General features: G+C 39.6%; 3 protein-coding genes and 1 pseudogene across 3 annotated transcripts; 3 read left to right on the top strand and 1 right to left on the bottom strand.

Annotated features, from left to right (window-relative positions):
* Window positions 1–2,503: 2,503 nt before the first annotated feature.
* Window positions 2,504–13,710, bottom strand: ZNF471 (zinc finger protein 471). Its single transcript, XM_069456956.1, is given in 4 exon segments — window positions 2,504–4,194; window positions 4,975–5,070; window positions 6,559–6,685; window positions 13,678–13,710. Coding segments are annotated over 4 exon segments (1,947 nt in total).
* LOC138374566 (calmodulin-1-like) lies at window positions 8,320–8,796 on the top strand. The gene has a single exon (XM_069457509.1). The coding sequence runs from the start codon at window positions 8,320–8,322 to the stop codon at window positions 8,764–8,766; it is 447 nt and encodes a 148-aa protein (XP_069313610.1). The 3' UTR covers window positions 8,767–8,796.
* A 2,774-nt stretch (window positions 13,711–16,484) lies between the features above and the next one.
* LOC138374754 (small ribosomal subunit protein uS5 pseudogene) lies at window positions 16,485–17,143 on the top strand (annotated as a pseudogene).
* Window positions 17,144–19,599: 2,456 nt separating this feature from the next.
* On the top strand, window positions 19,600–25,309 carry LOC138375076 (zinc finger protein 583-like). Its single transcript, XM_069458437.1, has 4 exons — window positions 19,600–19,720; window positions 19,958–20,050; window positions 21,141–21,209; window positions 24,213–25,309. Exons 1-4 carry the CDS (start codon window positions 19,687–19,689, stop codon window positions 25,307–25,309), a joined length of 1,293 nt encoding a protein of 430 aa, XP_069314538.1. The 5' UTR covers window positions 19,600–19,686.
* The last annotated feature ends 2,356 nt before the right edge of the window (window positions 25,310–27,665 follow it).

Here is a 27,665-nt window from a genome sequence, read left to right as displayed (position 1 = left end):
AGGTAAGACCCTGTGGCCTTCTAAAATGGCTTTCCTCTAATTTACACTCTCAATATATGAAAATATAGTTTCTAACATCTGCAACAATACTGGATGTTATCCAAACTTAACATTCTCATTAAGTTTTTGCTAGTTTGTGTTCACAGTAGTGAGGACTTTTTAAATTATCTCATTAGTGAGGTTGAGGACTTCCTCTATTTTATTTTACTGTTTTAATTTCTTCATCCAAGAGTTGCTTTGTTGATATGCTTTGCCAGACTGTATATCTTATCTTTGCTGTTTTTCAACAGCATTTTTTATAAGAGCTGTATCTGTTGTACCGTATGTTAAAAATATCTCTCAGCCTATCATACGCCTTTTAATTTTGCACACAGTATCTTATACCATGAAAAAGGTTTAAATCATTCATGTGGTCCTATCTGTCTTTCTCTCTCCATGGATTCTGAAATGCGTCTTGCCTACCAAAGCCTTCCTGAGCCTAAGGGCAGAGTAATGGTCTACCTTCTCCTCCACCATCTTACTTTTGTTCCCTACTGTGTTTTTAATCTGTATAGAAGGAACTTTCATTCTATGTGGAACTGATTTCCAGTTGGATAACTACCAAAGACCATTTAAATAACCCAACAAAAATATCATTTTTGTAATACACTAAATTCATAGCTATATTCATTTTTAAAAATTTCCTTGTGATGCTTGCCTAATTGACATTCTACTTTTCAGGACAAATCTGTCAATGTAAAAATAACCTACAGGGATTTTGACTGAAATAAAATGTAGACACCTTTACGATATTGAAACATCCATCTAGGAACATGCTATGGATCTCTATTTATTCAGAGCTTCTGTTCTCCGTTAGCAGAGGCTAACAATTTCTTTTCTACATATAACTGTAAGTAAATTTATCTATACTGTCATTTTTCTCCTTGGTTTGATATCAGAGTAGACTTAGCCCAATGAAAGAAGTGGAATGTTTTAAATTTTCCTTTTTCTTTTTTTTTCCTGAGACAAAGTCTCACTCTGTTGCCTGGCCTAGAGTACCGTGGCCAGCAACCTCAAACTCCTGGGCTCAAGCAATCCTACTGCCTCAGCCTCCCGAGTAGCTGGAACTACAGGCATGTGCCACCATGCCTGGCTAATTTGTTTTTCTATATATTTTTAGTTGTCCAGCCTTTTTTTTTTTTTTTTTTTTTTTAGTAAAGACGAGGTCTCACTCTTGCTCACGCTGGTCTCAAACCCTTGAGCTCAAACAATCTGCCTGCCTCTGCCTCCCAGAGTGCTAGGATTACAGGTATGAGCCTGGCCTAAATCTTTTTTCCATACTCCAGAAAGCTTAAATTAGTGGATCGTTGAAAGGTTAGAATTAATGTGTGAACCCGTATCTTGAAATAGGGCTAGATCATTCAAGTTCTGTATTTCTTCAGTTAAAGATTAGTTTGTTTTTTTGTTTTTTTTCACCTTGACTAAACATGGTCTTACATAAATCCTCCCAAGCAAATTCTAAATCTTTTGTTCCAGTGTCATCCAGAGCTCTAGCCACTTCCTAAAACATGTTCTGTGTATCAGGTCACCAACAAGAGAACACAGCCTCAGAGTCATAGCAGAGCCACTACATTGTTTTTTTAATGATATTAAGTGTTGAACATACACACAGGCTAATCATCATCCACCTTAAGTTACTGTTTCATTTCCAGAATTATGATCACCTAATATACTGCTTTCCAGACTTCACTGTTTAAAAAAAATAATTTAAGTCAACTCTGAAGAATACTGATATAACATTTACCAAGCATTTAGTATGGGTCAGTAATTTTGCTCTGCATTTTATGTGCATCAAGCATTTTAACAAGAGTTTTAAGAAAGAGACATAATTACCTTTTCATTTTTGAAAGATCACTGTGGCTGTAATGTGAAGAATGAACTTGAAGGGAACAAAAGAGGATGCACGAGAACAATTTTAGAGGATCAAAACAGTTTAGGTGAAATGACTGTGTTCTGAACTAGGGCATGGAAAGAAATGAATTCCAAAACTACTTAGCAGAAATATCCACAGGGCATCGTGACATAGCAGGTGAGGAAAAGCTGGATGCCAGAGATAACGCAATGATGATGAGCAAGGTGTGCATTTTGTCTGAAGACGATTCCATATTCCTTACATTTTAAAGATCTCTCTGCAGTATGAATTCTCCTGTTTAAAGTACCCCGTCTGAGGCATAGGCAGGTGGATTGCATGAGCTCAAGAGTTTGAAATCAGCCTGAGCAAGAGCAAGACCCCATCTCTACAAAAAATAGAAAAATTAGCTCGGCATGGTAGCATGCACCTGCAGTCCCACCTACTCAGGAGGCTAAGCCAAAGAATCACTGGAGGAAAACACAAGAAAGTGTTTTCCTTTCCTATCTTATCCATAGCAAATTATCAACAGAGGAGCTTGAGGCTGCAGTGAGCTATGATAAAGTAGGCAGTCTGGCTGAAGGTTTTTCTATATTCCTTACATTCATACGATTTTTATTCAGAATGGGTTCTCTGATGAAGTGAGGAATGACTAAAGGCTTTGCCACATGCAGTACATTCTTAACGTTCATCTCTAGCATGACTTCTTTGATGATAAATAAGGGATAACTTTCTTCTGAATGCCTTACCACATTCAAAACATTGATAGGGCTTTTGGCCAGTGTGAAGTCTTTGATGCTGAGTGCGGGATGAACTGTCACTGAAAGCCTTACCACATTCAGTACATTTATAGGGTTTCTCTCCAGTATGAACTCTTTGATGTTGAATAAGGTTGGAAGTCTGGCTAAAGGCTTTCCCGCATTCACTACACTCATAAGGTTTCTCTCCTGTATGAGTTTTCTGATGTTGGGCAAGGTGTGACTTCTGTTTGAAAGCTTTTCCACATTCCTGACAGTCATAAGGCTTTTCTCCAGTATGAATTCTCTGATGTGTAGCCAGCTGTGAACTGATTCTAAAAGCTTTTCCACATTCTTTACATTCGTAAGGTTTTTCGCCAGTATGAATTCTCAAATGGCTAGCAAGGTGTATATTCTGCCTAAAGGCTTTCCCACATTCCTTACATTCATAAGGTTTCTCTCCAGAATGTACCCTTTGATGTTGAGTGAGTGACCCATGATGGCTAAAGTCTTTCCCACAAACATCACATTCATAAGGTTTCTCTCCTGTGTGAATTCTCTGATGTACAGTACGGGATGAACCAGAGCTGAAGGTTTTTCCACACACGTTACACTTGTAGGGTTTCTCCCCAGTATGAATTCTCCTATGCAGAATAAGTCCTATGTGAACGCTGAAGGCCTTTCCACAATCACTGCAATTAAAAGGCTTCTCTCCAGTATGGTAACTCCTCCAGTGACGAATAAGAGATAAGTTATACCTAAAGTCTTTCCCACACTCAATACATTCATAGGGTCTTTTGCCAGTGTGACATCTCTGATGTCGAGCAAAAGATGAGCCATCACTGAAGGCTTTGCCACATTCCTTACATTCATAGGGTTTCTCTCCAGTATGAATTCTCTGATGCTGAGCAAGATGTGCAGGCTGTCTGAAGGCTTTTCTACATTCCTTACATTTATATGGTTTTTCTCCAGTATGAATTCTAAGATGTTGAATAAGATGCTCACTTTGTTTGAAGGATTTCCTACATTCTTTACATTCAAAGAGTTTCTCCCCAGTATGTGTTCTACGATGTTGAGCAAGGTGTGGCCTCTGCTTGAAGGCTTTTCCACATTCTTTACATTCATATGGTTTTTCTCCAGTATGAATTCTATGATGAACAGCAAGGGATGAGCTGTGAGTGAAGGTTTTGTCACATTCATTACATTTAAAAAGTTTCTTTGATACATAGACCTTCTTGTGTGTTATTACCATAGAATTTTTAGAGAAGCTTTTTTTTTCTAACTTGTGATTATAAACACTCTCGTCTACATTGTCCAGATGCACAAGTTTCCCAAATTTGGTGTATTTGTGGTCTGTTTTCTTAGTGAGGGTTTTTTTATGAGTGATTATTTCTGTCCTGCTAAATGTCTCTTGACTTCCCATCTGTCTCTCAAAAAGGTCTTCCCATTTCCAGTTTTCTCCGAAAGTGGAAAACTCAAGTCCATAGCTTGTAATTCTCTCTATGAATGCATCATCGTACATGAACTGCTTCAGAGATGATTCTTGTGTCTCATATATAGATTGCCAATCTGAAAGATATCAAAAAAGCAAATGTTTCCTTTATCATGAGCTATAACAAAGGAGATAAAGTGAAAAAGGTAATTCAAAAATATTTAATGAATCTCACAAAATGTACCACGTACAGACATGGAAAACATGCAAGGAGACTCCAGAGAATGAGAACTCATGAAGGAATATGGCAAGGTGGTTAAGAAAACTAAATGTAGGACAATGAGGTCCTGGAGAAGTGGTGGAAATGAATATATTTTATACCTTAGGAAAAAGGTGATATTAAGAAAGGATAAAGAAGAAAGTGTTTTTCTTTCCTATCTTATCCATAGCAAATTATCAACTAAAATATCGGGTCCCTTAGACAGGGGTTGTCGCAAAGGATAAAGAAATAATAGAAAATAGAGAATGAGGCTAGGGAAGTAGGAAGCAGCTGATCAGGTAAAGGCTGACAGAGTCTGGATTTTTCCTACTTTCAACAAGAAAGGAAGAGTTCAGGGCACATTATGATTTGTAAGCAGCAGCTAATTAGGGAGTTAAGAAAAGATTTAAGAAACAGAGAAGCTTAAATAAGTCTGTATGGCAAAGGGAAAGGGGATGGTTAGGAGGTAGCTAAGCAAGTTATTGAAGAAGAGAACCAAACAGAAGAGAAGACATGTAAGGGGCCTATGCCAAGTTCAGTCTTCTCCTCAGGTCTGTAAGGCTTAAGGAGAGTTTCTGAAAAGCTTAAGTGATCACCTTTGACAATGGCTGAGCCACCATGTCAAAAGGATTCCCCTATCTGGCTTTCCCACACTCACCTGAGAACGGATTTCTTGTCATCTCATTCTTCATCTCCCAAGGTTCTTTCCCTTTCTCCAATAAGGAGATCACATATGGCTTAGAAATGCAAAGGCCTGCATAAAAAAAGACATAAAAATTGGCCATATTTTGGTTTATTTCAGAACTATAAGGTAGTTCCTTAGTTCTGATGGAATGATATTTCAGAATGACTATATAAGAGATAGAGCATGTTTAAAGGACAGATAACATAAAACTCTGAAATAGTCTAGTGGGACTAACAATCAATTCTATAAAAGTTAAACTATTTTCTAAGAGGCTTGAGGGCAGAAATTTAGCACTTTCTGAGGATTATCAGACAGTAACAAATGAGGTATTTTAAAAGGCCCCTAGAAACATAGTTTGGATTTTAACTGCCTGCATTAAAAAAAAAAAATCAATACTCTTCAGAGGGGAATCACAGAATCCAGAGGTTCTGTAACGTTTTATTTACAGTATCCATGATAAAATCCAAAGTTACTAGATATAAGAAGAGGAAAAACTGAAATCATACTCAGAAGAAAATGCAATTAACGGACACCCACCCTATAATAACACAGTTGTTGGAATTAACAGACAAGGATTTTAAAACAGCTATTACAATACTCAAGAACTCAAAGGAAAATATGCTTCTAATGAATGCAGAAACAGGAAATCTCAGAACAGAAACAAACTATAAGAAGAACCAAATGGAAATTCTAGAATTAAAAAATACAGTATCTAAAATTTAAAAATTCACTAGATGGGCTTAACAAAATATTGAAGATAAGGATAGTCAGTGAACTTGAATATAAGTCAATAGAAATGATTCAATCCAAGAAACAGAAAACAGACCCTTGTTACTTAGGGCACCATATCAAAGGATCTAACATAGGTGTAACTGAAGTCCCAAAATAGAAGAGAGCAGATAAAAAATTTCAAGAAATAATGGCTGAAAATTTCCTAAAATAGGTTTAAGATATAAATTTAGTTTCAAGAAGCTCAGTGAATAGGTTTAAGATATAAATTTAGTTTCAAGAAGCTCAGTGAACCACAAGCATGATAAACAGGGCCTCTAGAGAATAGAAAGCTAGTCTAGCCAATGAAGTCACCCCAGGGTTTAGAAGAAAGGACTATTTAGTTTCACTAAGAGTGAGCATCTGAAGACATATACATAGTTTGTGTTTCTCTGGTTTACTTATCACAAGTTAATAAAAAACGTATAGATTTTAAAAAGGATACTCTGAATGTATAATAATCTAGCTATATTCTTGATAAACACTGTTACTGCTTAGTGGTAAAAATAATTTTGCAGGACAGAGAGAACAAGGAAGCACAGGAGACTGAAGAGATTCACATCGTGTCCTGTGTTCCCAATTACCTTAAGGGCACACCCATGGAACATGATATACATCAAATTCACTGACTCTAAATCTGAAACTCTTTCCAATCCCTGAATATCCACTTTGTTTCCCAGATTCCATTCTGACCTATACAAAAATAAAAGCAGTTTTCATAATAAATAAAGAAGTAAAGGTTCCTTAAGGATAGATTCTAAATTATGCAGGGGGGAAAAAGAATCTCACCCAGTGATACCAGGCTCTGATAATTCTCCAACATCATACTCCTGTATAAGTGCTTCTGAGCAGGGTTCATCCATTGCCATTCCTCCTGGGAAAAGTCTATTGCTACATCCTTAAATGTCACTAAGTCCTGAAATGACAAAAATACATTCTTAACCAACCAATACTCATGTCCACAGATGACTCCAAGTTGAAGTGCAAAGTTGTCTCTACTTTATGTGAGAAATAGCCCAGAGAAGAAAGAAAAATATTAAAATCCAACCCAAAATGAAACTTATTAAAGTGTTAAACTGCATTATATACAATAGTGCCAATCCATTCTCAGCATGGGGAAAAATGGGTAGGTGGCCACAGGTCAGGAAACAAGGGCTTCAAGGAAGGACATACGCCTGTGGTTGAATTTTCAAAACCATAACAAAAAGAATACCTAAGTTGACATTTTTCAAATGTGATCCTAGTTTTTTGAGGGAGGGGGCAAAAAGGAAGGGTACTGAATTGATGTGGCTAATTTTTTTTTCTTAAACAAAAATATATTTAGAATTCTTATGCTCTGCCATTTAAAACTGGTGTGCCCAACTCGACTCAACTGTGAAGCAGCAGGAGATCACCCAGTGTAAGAGTGCAACACACCCAGTTTGTATATTCAGTTTGAGTTCAAGTTAAAATAAGTTGTCCCATAGTATCCAAGGGGTATTGCTTCCAGGGTATCCCATGGCCCATGAATACCAAAATACACAGATGCTCAAGTCCAGCTGTGGGCCCTCTGGTATCTGTGGGTTCCGCACCTGGCGAATACTCTATTTTAGACCCATGGTTGGTTGAACCTGCACTTGGGGAACAAAATGAAATTATAAAGTTGGGGAACAAAATGAAATTAAAAAGTTATAACTTCTAAATGTGCTAAGAGAACAATGTCCAGTTGCAATCACCAGCAGGTTGTGAAGAATTTAAAAAATTACAGGCATTTTTCATCTTCAGGTTTATTTTCATTAAAAATAAGTATTTTCTTAATCTCAGTGCATGATTTGCATGGTAACCCAAAATATAACTATATAAAGACAAAGCTATGAACATGACATTTTAATTAGTAGTAATCTTTGTATCATGCCTTTGTTCCAAAGATTACTATTTAAAAACAAATTTATAAAAATATTAAATATATGGAACTTTAGAAGATATTAACAGCTTTAGAAAAATGTTTTTCATATAAAAGTATTACAAGATTATCTAAGGTTCCCTGTGAACTACTGCTTTTCCTGAATTCTAGTTTTTACCAACTAGTTACCTGAACTAACCATGAGAATCATCATTTCAAATATCCTTATAAAATTAAGATGCTGGGTACAGGGGCTCACACCTATAATCCTAGCACTCTGGTTTTGATCCTGCTCCTCATGGTTAATAATTTGGCATGTATACTACCAGATTTTCACCAATGTTTATACGGATAATTTTATAAATATGTATAAATATCCAGTGATTTTTAATTGATCCTATAATCAATGAAGTAAATTTCAATTAATAACATTTGAAGAGCCTGTTATTTCTTTTCCTTTTTTTCAGAAGAAAAGTATTTATTACAAGCTATCGGTAACTTATGGGATTTCCAGGAGGACTAAGGAACCAGGTTGGGATGGTCCATAATCGGAAGAAAAGCCCAATTATATAAAGATGATTTTCTTCAAAATCAAATGGTAGTCCGAGTAGATTAAGCGAGCTGAGTGGCTGTGTGGTCATGTCTTGGAAACCAGTAGTACTTGCAGCATGGCTGACCAATTGACTGAAGAGCAGACTGCAGAATTCAAAGCTTTTTCACTATTTGACAAGGATGGTGGTGGAACCATAACAACAAAGGAACTGGGAACTATAACAAGGTCTCTTGGGCAGATTCCCACAGAAGCAGAGTTACAGCACATGATTAATGAAGTAGATGCTGATGGCAATGGCACAATTGATTTCTCTGAATTTCTGACCATGATGACAAGAAAAACGAAAGACATAGAGAACAAAGAAGAAATTAGAGAAGTATTCCATGTGTTTGGTAAGGATGGCAATGGCTCTATTAGTGCAGGAGAGCTTCACCATGTGATGACAAACGTGGGAGAGAAGCTAACAGACAAAGAGGTTGATGAAGTGAGCAGGGAAGCAGATATTGATGGTGATGGTCAAGTAAACTATGAAGAGTTTGTACAAATGATGACAGCAAAGTAAAGACATTGTACAGAATGTGTTAAATTTCTTGTACAAAATTGTTTATTTGCCTTTTCTTTGTAACTTATCGGTAAAAGGTTTCTTCCTACTGTCAAAAAAATATGCATGTATAGTAATTAGGACTTCATTCCTCCATGTTTTCTTCCCTTATGTTACTGTCATTGTCCTGAAACCTCATTTTAGAAAATTGATCAAGTAACATGTTGCATGTGGCTTCCTCTGAATATATCTAAGCCCTTCTGCACATCTAAACTTAGAGAGAAGTGGTGAAATGAGGGAACATCTGGGTTATGCCTTTTTTAAAGTAGTTTTCTTTAGGAACTATCAGCATGTTGCTGTTGAAGTGTGGCATTTTAACTATGCGTGGATTATGGACAGTCAATAGTATGTACTTAAAAGTTGCACTATTGCAAAATGGGTATATTATCCAGGTACTCTTACACTATTGTTTTGTGCTGCTGGTCCTGTACCACAAACATTTTCTTTTATTGTTACTTGATTTTTAAACTTTTTTTAGCCAATTTAAGAAAATCTGCTTATGGCAAAATTTGCCTCAAGTCCATTCCAAGTTGTGTATTTGTTTTCCAATTAAAAAATTATAATTTAAAAACAAGATTCAAATGGTCTGGCCTTCTGGACCTCTCTGAAATTACCTACTATTCTTTTCCTATTTGCTCTGTCCTTGCTCTTCCTGAGCACAGTAAAGACCCACTGCCTGCAACCTGTTTCCTCCACTATCCATATACTCGCTTATTTTCTTTAGGTCTCTGCTCAAAAGTCTCAGAGACTTTCCATGACCACTCTAGAAACAATGAAATCTAGACTTTCCCTTACTCAAGACCCCCCCCCCACTTACCTCAGTTTATCTTCATCTGTTGCACTTTAAACTATCTGAAGTATACTAATCAATTAATTGATGTCTATGTCCCCCCTCTAGCATGTAAATTCTACAAGGGCAGGGCCTTTGTTTTATTCACTGCCACATCCCCAGAATCTAGGAAGAACAGCTGGCACATACAAGGCCCTCACAAGTATTTTCTAAAAAAAAAAATTTCAGTTTAAAATAATCAGTGGAGTTTTAGAAAATTGCCTGTTTCTAACATATGCATGGAAAAGTAAACTTAGAAGAATAGACCAGAGAATTCTGGAAAAGATGACTAATAGGACATTTTCCTACTGCTCACCATAGGTATTTTCCCTTCCACATTATAAAATAAGGTGTCCAAACAGAAGGCAAAGATTTCCCAAAATATGCTTTCTACCATGGATTATTACCAAAGTCTCCCATGTGAAATGATATCCAGCAGGATTTTATTCAGGGTTCAGAAGCAGGAGTAGATTGATAAAACTGTCACCACTAAGTAGTTGAGACCTTTTGAGGAAGGACATTATCAGGGCAAACAACAATAAATGCTAATTTAGAGTATTTACAGTAATCTGACAAAGATGGTCCTGGTAAACATCTCAGGCTTTTGGTTGAGACCCCAAAGGCCTATACTCTAAGATTAATGGTGAAGCAGAAATGATCCAGCCTTCCAGGACTGAGGCTTAGCCTCAAATCATATCAACTGATTTGGTTAAGATTAAAATTTGTTCCCAATATAGTTGTCTGCCTAAAGCAAGAGTAAATCCTCTCCACTTTGGAGAAATGGCTCCAAAGCCATTCTAGGACTAGGGCAGGAAATATACAGAATAAGCCTAGATATATAGTGTCAGAAAGTAAGGAAGTGCTAAAAACAATAAACAAAACTCACAATGATGAGGTATGTCAGTGGGACACAGGAGCCACTGAAAGAGCTCCCAATGGCCAAAGCTGAAACAATAAGCAACAAAATAGAGTGGTATTGGATTATAACCCAAAGTATATAATAAATATTCATGAGTACATACTGATACAAATAAATGACTAAACAAATAAATGAGGAAAATAGGCAAATATCTCATACAGAATTCCAAAATGATTTATGTAGACACTTTGACCTCAAGGAGGTAGAACATAACTTTCCACTCCTTAGGTGTGGGCTATGCATATGACTTCATAGTGAGTACAGTATGGAAAAGTGGGGTAGGGGGAAGTAACCTTAACAGTGGAGAAACCTGATAAACACTACCTCAAGTTTAATCAAGTTAACCTTGATTAAGATCAACAGTAATAAGTTATGTTGATAACATGTACCTTTGATCTCAGGTGATAAAAAATGAATTTTACCTCTGTCATCTTCCTCCCCAAACCACATTACCCTAGTCTAATCACAAAAAAAAAAAAAAAAAAAATCACATTTGAGAGATGTTCTAAAAAATACCTGAGCACTCTTCAAAGCTGACAAGATCATCAAAAAGGAAAGTATGAGAAACTTTCACAGCTAAAAGGAGCCTTAGGAAATATAACTAGCAAATGTAATGTGGTATCCTGGATAGGATCCTGGAACAGAAAAAGGACATTAGATAAAAACTAAGAAAATCTAAATGAAGCATGGACTTTAATTACTAGTAATATATCAATATTGGCTCATTAATTTTAAAAATGTACCATAATAATGTAAGCTATAACTAGGGGATGCTGGGTGTGGTATAAGATTTCTCTGTACTTTCTTCGCAATTTTTCTATAAAGCTAAAACTATTCTAAAAAAATAATTTTTAAAAATTTTTACAAAGTAAAGCCATTCAAGCAGAAGACAAAGCTCTAAATTATCTCTAAAATTTTTAAGTATATAGAGTCCAGCACTGAATCTAAAAATAATGAGGCACGTAAGACAAAATCAAGAGGAAAATAATGAGAAAACAGAAAGAAACACACAGGAGATCCAGACAATGGAATTATCCAACAAGGATGTCAAAATAATTAATGTTTTTAAGGAACTAAAAGGAAAAATGGTAAATTAAGGCAGAAAATGGTAAACTACATTAAACAATTATAAATCTTAGAACTAAGTATGCAATAATGAAAGAAGTTAATGATAGGTTTAACAGGTTAGAGAGTTGGAGAATTAGAGCATACATGACATATAATACAGTGTAAAAAAGATACACCATTTATATAATTGTAATCTTAGAAGAGGAAACTTTCAGAACTAATATTTGAAAAGAGAGTGGTTGAAAATTCTCTAAAACTGATGAAAGCCACCAAGCTACCCTGAACACTATTTTATTACTGTTTTTGTTTTAAATCAAAGTTCAAAGTCTGACAGTGTATTTGCATTTTGGGTAGTAGGGTTGTTAATGGACTACATCTTTATCATCTACTATAGGTTACTAGATAATATCTAAAACTAAAATAATCAAGAGATAATGTTTCAAACATATTCACAGGTATGAGTTAAATATCAAAACTAAAGACAGTAAGTAGTAATATTGTAGAGATCCCCAACTTATTCCTATAGGACAAATGAGGGGGAAAACACATTCTGTTGTGTTAATTAGTGTGACTTCAGATACAATTTCAATGACAAAATCATGCACACAAACTCTAAGAGTTCTGTATCTTTGGAAAATTATATTAGATAATTCATAAAATGGTCCTAATGCTGAGGAAGACACAGATGCCCCAAAACCACATAAATATTTTTGAATCTCATGAGCTCTGACAGTGGGCGAGGAAAAGCAGTGTTTTAAAATTAATTTAATGTTTAACATTGAGATCCTTGTGAAAAAAAATTAAAATTGAACTAGTGTGAATTTCAATATTAATATTTAATTTAATTACATGTTTCAAAAGTGAACATTTGACTCTTATGTATGTCATGAAAGCATGTTTTCCACCTGGAAAAAAATTTCTGGGGGAATTTCACTCTGGGAAAATTAAGGGGTCCTTTTGTATTCAGAGTTCCTTATACTCATGCAAATATGATATATTTTTAAATTAGAAGATTAAAAACAGAAATTCAAGTACAACTGAATGTAGTCCAGAAACAGAACGAAACATACACAGGAATTTAGTGCATGATGTAGGTGGTATTACAAATTAGTGACAATGAGACAAATTATTCAAGTAATGCCATTGTGTCAACGAGATAGGTAGCTAGAAAAAGAATAAACCCCTACTTTGCTTATCACAATAGGTTATATATTCAATGTAATAATTTAATGTAAATTAAATACAAAAATGTAATAGAATTTGATCCCACTTGTCATAGAAAACCACAAAAATCAAGTCTAAATTTACCAGAAACTTAACTGTGAAGGGTAAAACAAATCCTTTGGAAAAATAGGACCTAGGGGTAGGCAAAGATTTCTCAAACAGGGCACAAAAAACATTAACTTTGAGGGGGGAAAAGTATATATACACACAAAGATATACCACAGGTCTGAATGACATATAAGCTGACAATCTCTTAAGAACTGGAAGCCAAGAGTGAAATTTTACGTCTTTTGAGTTTTGTACCATGTGCATACATCACCTATTTACATTTATAAAATTTGCAAAAATAAAAAGTAGGATTAAGATTTTTTCAGGTGAACAAATGAGGTTAGAAATTCATGCCCAAAATGTAAAAAAAACTTTTAAGAATTTAAGGATATAATTAGAGATTTGGACAAAAATTCAATCAAAATAATAATTCCTAATGCACTAATGCATAGGAGGCATTGGATGCACAGAAACCAACTCACTGGTACTGAGATATCCATATATATATTCCATATAATATAAAGCAAATCTTTTCACAAGGGTCAACACTAAATTTAAAATGTGCATTAGGTGGGAAGAGTGGGCTCAGATGGGCCTCCATGACTCATCATACTCAGATATTACCCATTATGTAGTCAGAGTTAAGAACAGTGTTTTCCTTCAGGAGAAGTGGGAACCAGGCTGTTGAACAAGACTGTTAATAAGGGAATTTTTAAAAGAAGCATTACCAAGTTCGAAACAGCAAGAATGCCTCTCACGGAAGAGCAAGGAAATGTCAACTAACCTGGGGCATGGCTTTCACTAGCTCAACACTCATTTTTGCCTTCTCTTCCTGGTCTCTCTCTTCGACAACAGTAGTGTCCCAGGAGGGCAAGGCTGGAGGAAGAAAAAAGATAGTAAGAGATGAGGCCTTCACTGTATTCCCAGAATCACCAACCTAAAAAATCGTCTTCTCCTTCTTCCTCCCAGCTTTCTTTTGTTCCAGACTCACATAACTGGGTGATTATGGGCAATAAATCTATGGCCATCGAAGGAATATAGTAGACAACTGTTTTTCTTATGCTTAAAGTCCTAAATTTAATCTTTTTCCAAAAGCTGCCTTCCCATTCTTTGTCTCATTAAGAATAAAAATAAGACATGTATTAGGTATTCTGCATAGATTATATTCTCACTTTATTTTTAAAATAATTCTATGAAGTAGTTATTTCCTCTGTTTTATAGGTAGAGGTGGACTCATTCTCTCCCCGGGTCTCTACTTCATGCTTTGACAGTCTACAGTTCAAAAATCTGATTCTTAAGTGCCACCAGAAGCCAGGATTATCCTCCTTCTCCACCCAAATTCCCAGGGCCTTTACTTCCTCAACCTAGAAGGATGAAAACTTGAGCACTCAGTTCTGTCACCTTCACTCTCACCTCAGCCCCTTGGTTAATACTCTCCTTTGTCACCCAGAATTGAGGGTATCTCCTGCTCCAGTTAGGAGCTAGTCACCCCAGCTCATGCGTTTAACTGAAACCCATGGCCTGGGGGCAGGGAATTCTATTCCAGGACTCCACGTTGTTCTGTTAACCAACTAGCTACAAATCAAGGTTCCCCAAAACCCCTCCTTCAGTTCAGTTTGCTAGCTCAGCTCACAGAACTCAGAGAAACGTGTTTACCAGCTTATCATAAAGGATACTACAAAGGATACAGATGAAAAGATCATGGGAAAAGGTTATGTGGGAGAGGCTCACCCTACAGGAACTTCCATGAGTTCGGTTATCCGGAAGTTCACCAAAACCAATCCTTTGGGTTTTTATGGAAGCTTGGATCCTTTCCTTTCCTGGGAGATTGAAGGTGGTGCAAACAGTACCAACCCTCTAATCCTGCCTTGGTCTTTCCAGTGAGTGGCCCCCACCTTGACTCTACCTAAGGGCTCACACTCATTGGTCTCACACTGTGGTCTCTCTCCCTCTCACACAGCAACACACTCTGAACTATCACAGTTCATTCTGTCTCTCTCACATATACACACACTCAGGCCTCTCACACTGACTGATCTTTCACACGATCATTAGCATACAAAAAAAATTTACTACATCAGAGATTTTAGAGGGATTTTAGAAGCTGGATGCCAGGAAACTGGGATGAAGACCAAATATATATATTTCACAATATCAAACACACAACTTTCTCCCATACTTGATTGTCTCCCTCTCTCACACACTGACAACACATCCTGGTTTCACTCTCGGGACTCACCCAATCCAGTCTCTGTCTCTCTCACAGACACACTGGCCTCCCAGGGAGCCTAACACACTGGTGTCTCGCACAACATTCCTCACCCTCACTGGTCTCACACTGGGGTCTGTCTCCTCTCACACACCCTGGTCTCACACTCCGAGCTCTGACAGTTCAGTCTGTCTCGCTCACACCCACACCAAGCCTCTCACACTGACCGGTCTTTCACATACAGGCTCGCCCGTTTCTCGCCGTTGCCTGTCTCTCTCTCTCACACGCCCGGACTCACAGGTCTGTCTCACACACACACTCGCTAGCCGGCTCGCCCACGCAGGCACACACCCATCCCTCGCGCACAGCCCGCCCCAGCCGCCCGTCCCGAGCCGCGGCCTCGCGCGCCCGCCCCGCGGGCCTCTGGGAAATGTAGTCGGCCGGGGACCCCGGACGCGGCCAGGGCTGCCTGTCCGGGTCCGAGCCGCCTGTCTCGCCCGCCCGCCTCGCCTCCCCTGCCTGGGCCGCCCGGGCCCTCCGGCTGGGACTCCTAGACCACCCAGAATAACCCACCGGCCTCGTCCGGAAGCCAAACGCTCTCACACGAAGGGCTTCGGGAGTCGACGCTGGAACTCTCAGTGCGCAGGCGCAGGCCTCCCTCTAGGCGTCCAACGCGAGGGGCGGGGACGGCGCGTGGCTTAGCGTTGAGGGGCAGATCCTCAGCCTTGTCTGTAAGAGGCAAAGTCAGAGCGTGTGTGCCTGCGCGGTACTTGGTTAAGGATGCGAGGCGTGGCCCAGGGTTTATGGCCCGGAAGAGAGGGAGTGTGCGCAGGCGCGTAGATCAGCTGTCCGGCTCCTCTCGCTTGGACACCAGTAGCGTCCCTAGTTACCGGGTCCTTGCGCCCCAGAGAGAGACGCGCAGGGGCTGAGCCTCTGGTGTGCTCTCCGTGTGGCTTTGTGACGCGCTACGTCCGAGTGACCGCGGTGTCACTCCGAGCGCGGCCTTCAGCGCCTGTCCGCGAGAGTGTGGCTGTGCTAAGCTTTTCCGCAGTAAAGACAGCGACTCGGAATCCCGACTGTTCCGACTCCAGAAAATCAGTACCTTTCTCAACTGCAAAATGAGAATGTCATTATTAGTGCTCAGAGGCAGTAAATAGGACGTCTTTGGACCAGTCTGCTAGGATTGAACTCCATCCTGATCTTTACCAGCGTGGCAATGGTCCCTGTTTTAAGGGACTGAGAAAACTGTAGAATTGTTAATAGTACCTGTATGGGAAGGAAAGACAAATACGGAATTGTCATTCAGGGGGATAGAGCAGAGAACGAAACAAATTTCCCTGCCCTCTTAGATAGTGGATAGAGCTTCTCCCAGAAAACACCAAATGGCGGATAACGGCGGTGCAGCGGGAGGCCCAGAGGCCCTGGGGGCTTCCGTGGAGGCTTCGGCAGCCGCATTTGTGGCTGGGGTCGCGGCTGTGGTTGGGGCCAGGGCCGACGCCGCGGAGCTCGCGGAGGCAAGGCCGAGGACAAAGCCTGGATGCCCGTCACCAAGCTGGGCGGCCTGGTTAAGGACATGAAGATCAAATCCCTGGAGATCTAGCTCTTCTCCTTGCCCATCAAGGAGTCTGAGATCATTGACTTTTTCCTGGGGGCATCTCTCAAAGATGAGGTTTTGAAAATTATGCCGGTGAAAAAGCAGACCCGCGCTGGCCAGCGGACCAGGTTCAAGGCGTTTGTTGCCATCGGGGACTACAATGGCCAAGTCGGTCTGGGTGTTAAGTGCTCCAAGGAAGTAGCCACAGCCGTCTGAGGGACCATCATCCTGGCCAAGCTCTCCATTGTTCCCGTGCAGAGAGGTTACTGGGGGAACAAGATCGGCAAGCCCTACACTGTTCCTTGTAAGGTGACAGGCCGCTGCAGCTATGTGATGATACATCTCATCCCTTCCCCTAGAGGAACTGGCATCGTCTCAGCCCCTGTGCCCGAGAAGCTGCTGCTGATGGCTGGCATCGATGACTGCTACATCTCAGCAGGGGGCTGAGAACCCGTGATTATCTCAACCTCTAGGAGTGTTAAGTATGACCCAATCTTCACTGAAGACACCCTCGGTAGCAATTTTACAGGAATTACTGCTTTACATGAAATATGTTTTCTGGTTCTTAGGAGAAAAGGTTTTACCTAAGATCCCAGTATTATTTTAACAGTAACATGCTTAATTATATTAATTACTATACTATGCTTAGTTAATATGCTTGCATAGCTTATCTCAAAATGTGAGACAATTAGTACCTATTTCTCTCTCTCTCTCTCTCTCTTAGACAACTGGTGTGATCTTTAAAGTCCATAAAAATCAGTAATAAAATTAGTTGTCCTTTCTTATCTCGCATGTAGGCTGTTTCTTCTCCAGATTCTTACTGTTCTGTAACGACTGGTCCTAGTCCGTACTGTCCAAGGCAAGGCGGATGGCTTTTGACCTAACTGCCGTGAGTCTTTGAGAGTCGTAGTTGGGTCTGGGCAGCTGCCACCAGGGGATGCTATCTGCTTTTATCCTGGGCAGAACATCATCGAATTGGGCCCAGGCATTTGGAGGAGGCTAAGAGGGAATTAAAAATCCCTACAAGGGTCGCAGCGCCCCTCCGCGGAGCACTGGGTGACCCTGAGCCAGGCCGGCTACTCCTCGGAGCACACTATTTGCATCCGATCGGCGAAGCCCATTGGGTCCTGTGTTTGCCAGTCGCTAGGTGTGTGCCTGGTGGAGCGCAGTAGGAGCATGCTGGGCCCCGCTGAGAGCTGTTCGGTGGCCTGATACCTGGCTGGGAGTGCTGGCCCACAGACAAGCTCCCCGAGCTCGCCACCGTTTCTTTTACCTGAAGCGTGGTTTTCCCCTTTCATTCAGGGATTTCCTTTTGACTTCCCGAAAGAATTTATTTCATCCAGGGATAGTGCGGCAGTGCCCCAGTGGGACAAGCTCCTCTGATCCTTTGAGGACGTATTTGCAGGACAGGCTTGCAACACGTCGATTTCAGCAGACGTTGAGTCGAGCTCTCTTTGTGCTCCTTCCTCCATTGCAAACACGGCTTCGACCCTATCAGTTCAGTTTGGGCATTTTTTTTTCCTTAACAGAAACACAAACCCAAGGAGTCTGACACATATGCGTTGAGGGTTACAGTCCCTGCCAGGAGATTACACTGTCCTGTCCTCTGGGAGGTTGGGAAAGTGCAGGCCTAGGAGTGAGTGGGTTGGCCGGGGGCGGGGGGAACTTGATGAAGTCCCAAGATATTGGAAAGGAAAATTAACCATGAGCTAGGTATCCTCAGTCCATGCCCTGGCATGTTCTCCATAAGAGCTTCTGGCTCTTCTAAAGCTGAAGATGAAATCTTTTTCCTTGATCCTGTTGCAGGCCCTGATAGAGGCAGACAAGGTGAAATAATAACACACTTGCTGCAGTTTTCAAAACATTACAAACTCTATACCCGCAAACATAGTAGCTAGAGCAAAGACTATTTTATTTCCTTTGATTCTGTGGGTGAGGAATTCAAACTGTGTAGGGTGGGAATGACTAATCTCAGTTCCTACCGTGCCTGCCTGCTCAGGCTTGAATGCCCAAGATGGTGTGTTTATTCATCTTATACTTACCTAGAATAGCTGGAGTCATATGTCTGGGCCTCTATTTTTGCCACTAGCTGGGTTCCTCAGCTTTATTCCATGTAGTGTCAGAGTTTTTCCCTCTCCACTGGCCTCTTCTCACTGGCTTTTCTTCTTGTATGGCATCCCTGAGCCCCCATGAGGGAAAAACAGAAGATGCTAGGCCTTCCTAACGCTTTGACCTAGGACCTATTGGTGTCACTTCTCTCACATTCTGTTGGTTAAAGCAAATCATAGTTTCAACCCAGATTCAAGAAAAGAAGATTACATTTCATTTTAGCAAAAAAAAAAAAAAAAAAAGTGAATTATTCTGATATTCACAGTAAAGATCCACAGTAAAATTGATCAAGAGTGGCTTCCAACAAAGTCAATATGTGTGATCATATTATATATAAGATTATAGAAACAACTGTGATAGTTTGTTTATAAATTGGTTTTGAGTACATGGATGTACATGATGTCTGGGTAATACGTTTTTAAAAGTATTCAAGGCTGGGCATGGTAGCCCATGCCTGTAATCCCAGCACTTTGGAAGGCTGAGGCGGGAGCATCTCTTGGGGCCAGGAGTTCAAGATCAGTCCTGGGCAACATAGCAAGACTCCATCTCTACAAAAAAAAAAGTGTTTGATTCTTTTTGAATTACTCTGTTTATATTGAACTTTTCAATAGAGAAAAGTATTTTTCTATACCCAAATTTAAATAAACAAATAGTATTTCACAGTATTGCCCTTTAGTGACTTAGCAAAGCTTATCTTATGAGACTCCGAGTCCTGATGAGCTCCCTGCTGTGCTGCCCAACTTCCAGTTCTTTACCTTGCTCTTCTAAGAAAGTATTTGTCATTTCAGGGATCAGTGACATTCCAAGATATGGCTATTGACTTCTCCAAGGAAGAGTGGGGATTCCTGAACACTGCTTAGAGAGATTTGTACACAACTGTGATGTTGGAGAATTATCAGAATCTGGTCTGGCTGGGTAAGTGCATTGAGCCTTTAATTCAGCATCTGGTCTTGGTTGTGTCTCCTTTTTTCTGTTGGTAATCTTTGGTGAAGTTCGGAGTTTCCATGAAATGTATAAATTTGAATGAGTAGCTTTCTTTATTCTAACTGTTTGTGGTTGTTTTATAATGGCTTGTATCCTGACTACAGTGTAATTGTGCTAAAATACTTGAGTAATCAAAGCGTGGCCAATTCTTTCCACTTACTTTCACAGGTATTTCCATTTCTAAGTCTGTGATTTCACTGTTGGAACATAGGAAGCTGCCCTGGATGATAGGAAAAGAAGAAATAAGAAACCCATTGCCAGGTGGGTAAGAGGAACCAACTAGGGATAAGCCATGTATATGCTAGATCTGCTGGTTCTAGAGGGCAAAGCCCCTTTAAGATGTGAAAGATGCTTCCTCCCAATGCTCCATACATGTGTAGAAACTGGGGCTCCTTGAGTTTGAGTTCCTACATTTATGTCTACTTTTATAAATGCCTCCAGGCTCAGAAAGTATGGGTGTGTCTTTCCTCATCATCTATGTTACATTCCTTTTAAACTCAGGATCCTATTTCTCACCAGCTCATCCTCCTTTTTTCACTTGGACTTTTATAAGGCTTTGTAGTTTTACAAAATATTAGTCTTTGATACTGCTGTTTCTTTACTGTAAAATGACCTATATAGTTGTGTGACTGTTTGAATGGGTATATTCATTGATCATTTATTCATTAACAAGCATTTATTCCTTTTTTATAACTGGCCGAGTATTGAGAGTCCCCAGGACCACCCACGGGTGCAGTGACTCACTAGTAGTCATAGGACTCAACATATAGTTGCACTCATGCCCTCTAAGTTAGGGAGTAGTCCATAAGGACACCCTCATTCTGATGCCAACTCCAGAGTTTGGGGGTCCCCAAGACCATCCTCACTTCTGACATTAATTCTAAGTTCAGGGTCCCCAAGGTCACCCTCAGGTTTAAAAATTCACTACAAGGATTCAAAGAATTCACTGAAAGATGCTATACTAATGGTTACAGTTTATCACAGTGGAAGGATACACACTGAAATCAGCCAAGGGAAGAGATACATGGGGGAGAGTCCAGGAGGGTTCTAAACACAGAGCTATCCATTTGTTCTTCCATGGTGGAGTCACAGACAGTGTTATTTCATCCCGTCAATGATGTGTGACAATATGCACTGAGTGTGGCCAACCAGGGAAGCCCACCTGACCCTTGGTGTCCAGATTCTTTACTGGGCCCCATCACATAGACATGGGTGACTGCTCATGTGGCTGACCTCAGGCTCCAGCCCTCTGGAGGTCACACTGATACCATGTGACTCAGACCCCCACATAAAACACATTGTTTGACTGGTCCAAGGCCACTAGGTAGACAGAGACACTTTTACCAGGCAGGATATTCCAAGGGGTCAGAGATTACTTCTCAGGAGCCAAGGGCAGAGGTTACACCTCTCTTTGGAAAAGGTTAATTTTTTTTAATGTTTGATATTAGTTACATAATTTTAATTTAACAATGCTTATACAAACATTTTTATTATTTAAAAAAATTATTTTTAATTATATGAGTTCTTAATAGTTGTATATCTTTATAGGAAAAAGGTTCAATTCCTTACTACACAGTGGCTGAGATTTACTGTAGCAAAAGGATATGAAGCAAAATCGGCAAAGGGAAAAGTCTGGAGGAAACCAGGCATGTTTCCAAGAGTCTTCTCCCAGTGGAGTCATACAGGATGTGCTTAATTCCTCTAGCCACGGATTGTGTGATATGTATGAGATATTGGCTGCTAGATAACATTAGAGACTCAGCGTCAAGGGGTTTTACTGGTGATAAGTCCCAAAGGTACCCTCTGCCTAATGTGCTAAAATTCCAGATGCTCAGAAGGAAAGTAGGTGTTCAGCATAAACCACATCATCTGCACAAATAGTTTAGGCACAGTGAACCACTTATATCAGTTCTGGGAATGGTGGGAACCCTCCTGAAATCCAAGTTCCTTAGAGGCCAGTCAGGGGCCAACCTTGCAAGCAGACCTTTCTCTGGAGAGCAGTAGAAAGGAGAGCCTGCTATATTAATACTTTTGGGGTTGTTTAAAAATCCAGAAACTTGCAGTGATTTTACATTTGAGTGGGGGAATTAGAACTTGCTTCCACAATCTTGTGCTAAGTGGAAACTATAATTAGAAGCATTAAAATTGGTTGTTCTGATGTGTGGCAATTAATATAGTTTTAGTTTTGAAACTCAGTGATATTTAAGTTAATATGAAGTGGACCAATGGAGCACATTTGTGATATATTTATTAAGGAATCATTAGAATTAAGGTATAGCTTGAACTGTAAGTTAGAAATACGTAACTGGGTCTCAGTAGAAATTCAGGATTGTAAATGAATGTTTATTTCATATATTCACTCACTATTCAGGAATAACAGGTAACCAAAATAAGACTGAGATATTGGAGTAAGAAAACATTGAAAGGTATCTGACCAATCTCTTGTTCTTCCTAAAGTGGATATTTCTATTTAGTGGGTTGATCTATGGTGCAAAGGACATAGAATAATGAGCTTGCATCATCACATTTGGTAATAATCTTTTGTTTAGATTCATTTTAGAAACCATTAGGCCTTTCTGGTAGAGGTCTCCTGTAACTCTAGCCCCTCTTGCACCCTTAATGGGGTTAGGCCTCCTGGTGTCTCCAACAAGGTGGGATACCTACATATTTAGTGTATCAGGAACAGGCCAGAACTCAGTGTCCATCCTCCATAACTGACCAAGGTCCTATTCTTTTTTCCTTCCCCCTTGGGACAGGGTCTCTCTCTTTTGCAGGGGATAGAGTGCAGTGGCATCATCATAGCTCACTGCAGCCTCAAAACTCCTGGACTCATGAGATCCTCTTGCCTCAGCCTCCTGAGTAGCTGGAACTACAGGTCTGTGCCGCCATGCCAGGCTAATTTTTCTAATTTTTTGTAGAAACGTGGTCTCACTAATGCCCAAGGCTGGTCTCCAACTCCTGGCATCAAGCGATCCTCCCACTTCAGCCTCCCAAAGTGCTAGGATTATAGGCATGAGCCACCATGCCTGGCTGCCAAGGTCCTGTTCTTACTTTTACAGCTAGCACCTCAGTCCAGCTGACTCGTGAAGATGGAAACTGTAAGAACTTTAGAATTTTCTAAAAAATGATTTCCAGTGGAGTTGTTTACTTCCCTCAGGATCCACATAGGAACCGTGAGTGCAAGGCTCTGTGCGCCTGCACTCCAGACTGCCTCCTCCCTCCTTGTTGTTCACTAGCAGTCTGTACCCATCACCATCTTCTGCTTTTTCAACTTTAATTATTTTATTTTCTTTCTTACCTGTGGCCTGCCTTTAGTTCCTAAACAGTAAAAATAACTATAGGTTGGAAGGATACTACTTATGTCCTTTGTGGCAAATCCTGTCACCTTTGTTTAATTTTTTTTTTTTTTTTTGAGACAGAGTCTCACTCTGTTGCCCCGGCTAGAGTGAGTGCCGTGGCGTCAGCCTAGCTCACAGCAACCTCAAACTCCTGGGCTCAAGCGATCCTACTGCCTCAGCCTCCCGAGTAGCTGGGACTACAGGCATGCGCCACCATGCCCAGCTAATTTTTTCTATATATATTTTTAGCTGTCCATATAATTTCTTTCTATTTTTAGTAGAGATGGGGTCTCGCTCTTGCTCAGGCTGGTCTCGAACTCCTGAGCTCAAACGATCCGCCCACCTCGGCCTCCCAGAGTGCTAGGATTACAGGCGTGAGCCACCGCGCCCGGCCTACCTTTGTTTAATTTTTGATCATGTCGATCAGCCTTCCCTTGATATCATTTTTGCCCCTGTAATTCCACATGATACATGTTTTCTGATGCTCTAAATCCTTTCCTTTTCTGCCTTCACTTGACTCCCCTATTTCTCATGTTTGCCTAGTGATCGCTTCAATTGTGGAAATTATATTAATACATCACTAAGAATTCATACTCTGCCTGCCTTTGATTTTATTGTTTCTTTATTATGTCAAATTTTTTCCTGTACTAAAATAATTGGAGAGTCACTCTCTCCCCCAAAGGTGGAAACATTAATACCTAAGGTTTGTACATACACACATATACATACACAACCTATTGTTTATCTTTTTGTGGTTTGAAAGTTGATGTATAACACATAAGTCTGTATCTTACTCTTTTCACTTAATAATGCATTATCCTGCAGGTCAGAAAACATAGCTGAAGTTCAGTATTTTTTGAGTAACTGAATAATAAATAGTCCAGATACAGATATACCCTGATTAATTATGAGGGACATCTAGCTTATTTACAATATAAACCTTATTTCAATAAGCATTCTTATCAATATATCCTTAAAAACTGATACTTCAATTTCTCAAGTTGACTCCTAACAGATAGACAGGGTATAAAATGTGTTTTAAGTTAGTTTAATTTGTTTTTATTCTTTTTTTTTTCTCTTTTCAGATGAGTCAAGTCCAGAGATTAAGGAGTTATCTGCAAAGAGGACTATTAATGAAGTATTATCTCAGTTTGACACAGTGATAAAATGTACAAGAAACATATGTAAGGAATGTGGAAATGTTTACTGCCACGATACCCAACTTACTCTCCATCAGAGAAATCATATAAGAAAGAAATGCAATCAGTGTTTTCATTGTGGGAAATACTTCAGTCATCGATCAACTCTCATTCAGCATCAAAAAATCCACACAGGAGAGAGACCCTATAAATGTAAGGAATGTAGTAAAACCTTCAATCAGAGAGCACACCTGACCCAGCATGAGAGAATTCACATGGGTGAGAAGCCCTATAAATGTAAAGAATGTAGGAAAACGTTCAGCCAGATGACTCATCTCACTCAGCATCAGAGTACACACACAAGAGAAAAGTTCCATGAATGCAATCAGTGTGGAAAGGCCTTCAGCTGGTCCTCAGCCCTTATGGATCACCAGAGAATTCACAGTGGAGAAAAACCCTTTGAATGTAAGGAATGTGGCAGAGCCTTCACTCAAAGTGCACAGCTCATTAGACATCAGAAAACTCATTCTGGAGAAAAACTGTATGAGTGTAGTAAGTGTAAGAAATCCTTCATATGCCTCTCTTCCCTGATTGAACATCGGGGAGTTCACACTGGAGAGAAACCATATCAGTGTAGGGACTGCAAAAAGATCTTTGGTCGTGTCATGCAGCTTGCTCTACACAGAATTCATGCTGGTGAGAAACCCTATGAATGTAAAGAATGTGGAAAGGCCTTCAGCACCCACTCTTCCCTTGTTACTCATAAGAGAACACACAGTGGAGAGAAACCCTATAAATGCAAGGAATGTGGAAAAACCTTCAATGCCCACTCTTCCCTTGTTACTCATAAGAGAACACATAGTGGAGAGAAACCCTATAAATGCCTTGCCTGTGGGAAGGCCTTTAATACCTCCTCAACACTTTGTCAACATAATAGAATTCATATAGGGGAAAAGCCCTTTGAGTGCAGTCAGTGTGGGAAGTCCTTCAGATGCAGCTCTCACCTTACTCGACATTATAGAATGTGTAATGGAAAATGCTAGCAAATAGTCAAAACTCAAATGTTAATTCTACTTGTTCCACATCATTGCCTGTACTTTTTACTCTTAGTCTTTTTAAATAAAAGCAATTACAGTTTGTGTGGAATGACACCTCAGGCAGCTTTAATTTGGATTTCCCTGATAACTATTGACATTGAGAATCTTTTCATGAACATTCTGACTATATCTTCGGTGAAGTGTCTGTTTCTTTCTCTGAGTACAGAGTTGTGATAGTTGTTTGCCAGATTTTTGGAAACATTTTCTACTATTCTTTAACTTGCCTTTTCATTTCCATAATGGTGATAAATCAAAAGTTTTAAATTTGATCATATCCAGTTAACATTTTTTTATGGTTCTGCTTTTTATGTTTGAAGAAATACTAGTCTATGCTGAGCTTACATAAAATTTCTTGCATATTTTCTTTAGCTATTTTGTAGTTTTACCTTTTACAGTTAGATTTCAAGTTTTTATGGATAATGTGAGGAGGTAAGGGTTGAAGTATATTTTCCTCCTGATATAATCGTCCCATTCCAACATCATTTTTTGGATATGTCTTTCATTTTCTCTTGAATTGTGTTGGAGCCTTTCTCAAAAATCAATTAACCATTTATGTATGGGTGTATTTCTGGAATCTATTCTGTTTCATCAATCTGTCTTTTTAGCAGTTCCACACTGTCTTCATTATTAGCTTTAGAGGAAGTGTTGAAATAGGTAGTATAAATCCTCCAGCTTTGTTGTTATTTTTTAAAATTGTTCTAGCTATTCTAGCTCATTTGCCATTTTGTGATAAATTTTAGAGTCACCCTGTCAATTTCTGCCAAAAAGCCTTGTTAGTATTATAATTGAGATTACATTGAATCTGTAGTTCAATTTGAAAAGAACTGACACTTTAATAGCAGTGACTTGCAATCTGTAACCTTAGCATAACTATTTCAGTCTCCTTTAATTTCTCTCACCAACACCCTGTAGTTTTCTGCATGTATGTTCTTAAACTTATTCATAGGTATTTTCACAATATGTAAATTGGTTTGTCTTATAATTTATTTTTTCAGTTGCTTATTACTAGACATGAAGATACAAAAGAGTTTTGTATATTTACCTTGTATCCTGTCTTGTTGAAAATTTCACTTATTCTTGGAGTTCCTTTAGATCTCTGAGGTTTTTTTTTATATAAGCAACCATATCATCTGCAAACAGAAACAGCTTAATTTATTCATTTCTGGTCTTTATGCCATTCATTTCAGGGTTTTTTTTTTTTTTGGTCATCTTATTGTGACCTCCAGGGCAGTATTGAATAGAAGTGATGAATGTAAGACCTGTTGGGGAAGAAGTGGCACTCTGAGAATCAGGATTTGGTTTTCTCTTAGTACATACATTTGAGAACCTTGAATCCCCAGACTTCTCAGTGCCTTCTACGCCCCCTCTTCTTGTGGAAGATTATGCAGAGCCCTAAATGAGGCACCACTTTTTCAGACAATGCTCGCCTTCCCTGGGATCTTCTCCAATCAGTAATAGGTTAGATTTCACCAAGGGAAGTGCTGGGCCTGCTATGGGAAGAGTTGGAGTCAGGCACCAAAGGAGCCATAGGGGCTGGCTCAAATGTACCAGCAAGAACGAGAAGAGTAAACCTGTGAGGAGATCCTGAGCCTGCTGAACAAAGGGGGTAGAATACAAAGTTGTATAACGGAGAGTTTAGTGCTATGTGGTCACTACATGACAGGATTAACGCCCTGGCAAGGGAGCAGAAAGATGCTTCTAATGGATACTGGGATAATTCTTGAAACTTGGAAAAAGCCACAGCTCTCAAATCAAGTAGAGATACCAGAACTTCCACAACAACCTGGAGGAAGGGATCAAAAGACTCAGAGAGGAGGACATACAAGGAGGGAGTGCAGGCATCATGGAAATGGCCACTAGTGGCTGTACACTAAGCCAGATCTGACTGTAAGAGGTGCTGTTAGGGAACTGGGTTATCTAGTTCAGTGGAAATGATAGGATCTCAGAGTAATGGAGGCCAGGTGACAGCCCTTAACCATCAGAGGCAAGGAGAGTGTAATTACCATTGTGGGTGGAAAGGTTGGAACAGAACCTCTAGGGAATGATCTTCAGAGATCTAGGGATCTGGCTTATAGCACATGAGTTTGCTGATGGCAAGACAGATCTGCTGCCAATAAGAGTATTGTTTAAATAAATATATTAATAATCAAATAAAATCTTGATGCAGAAGGCTGGAATAAATGATGACCACCTCAAGGAAAAATAATCAGGGGAGATAGCCACTAATCTAAACACAGTGGAAGTTCTAATTTAGCAATAGAAAAGGGAAATGATCAGCCAACATGAGGAACACAAAAGACCA

This window comes from Eulemur rufifrons, chromosome 24 (genome assembly GCF_041146395.1).
Source record: "Eulemur rufifrons isolate Redbay chromosome 24, OSU_ERuf_1, whole genome shotgun sequence".
Lineage (NCBI taxonomy): Eukaryota > Metazoa > Chordata > Mammalia > Primates > Lemuridae > Eulemur > Eulemur rufifrons.
This window is presented reverse-complemented; position numbering and strand designations above follow the sequence as displayed.

Coding starts and splice junctions, on each gene's coding strand:
- LOC138374566 (XM_069457509.1), top strand. CDS start 8,320: ATGGCTGACCAATTGACTGAAGAGCAGACTGCAGAATTCAAAGCTTTT.
- LOC138375076 (XM_069458437.1), top strand. CDS start 19,687: ATGTTGGAGAATTATCAGAATCTGGTCTGGCTGG. Junction 20,051..21,140: donor AATAAGAAACCCATTGCCAG/GTGGGTAAGAGG, acceptor TTTACCAGGCAG/GATATTCCAAGGGGTCAGAG. Junction 21,210..24,212: donor TACACCTCTCTTTGGAAAAG/GTTAATTTTTTT, acceptor TTCTCTTTTCAG/ATGAGTCAAGTCCAGAGATT.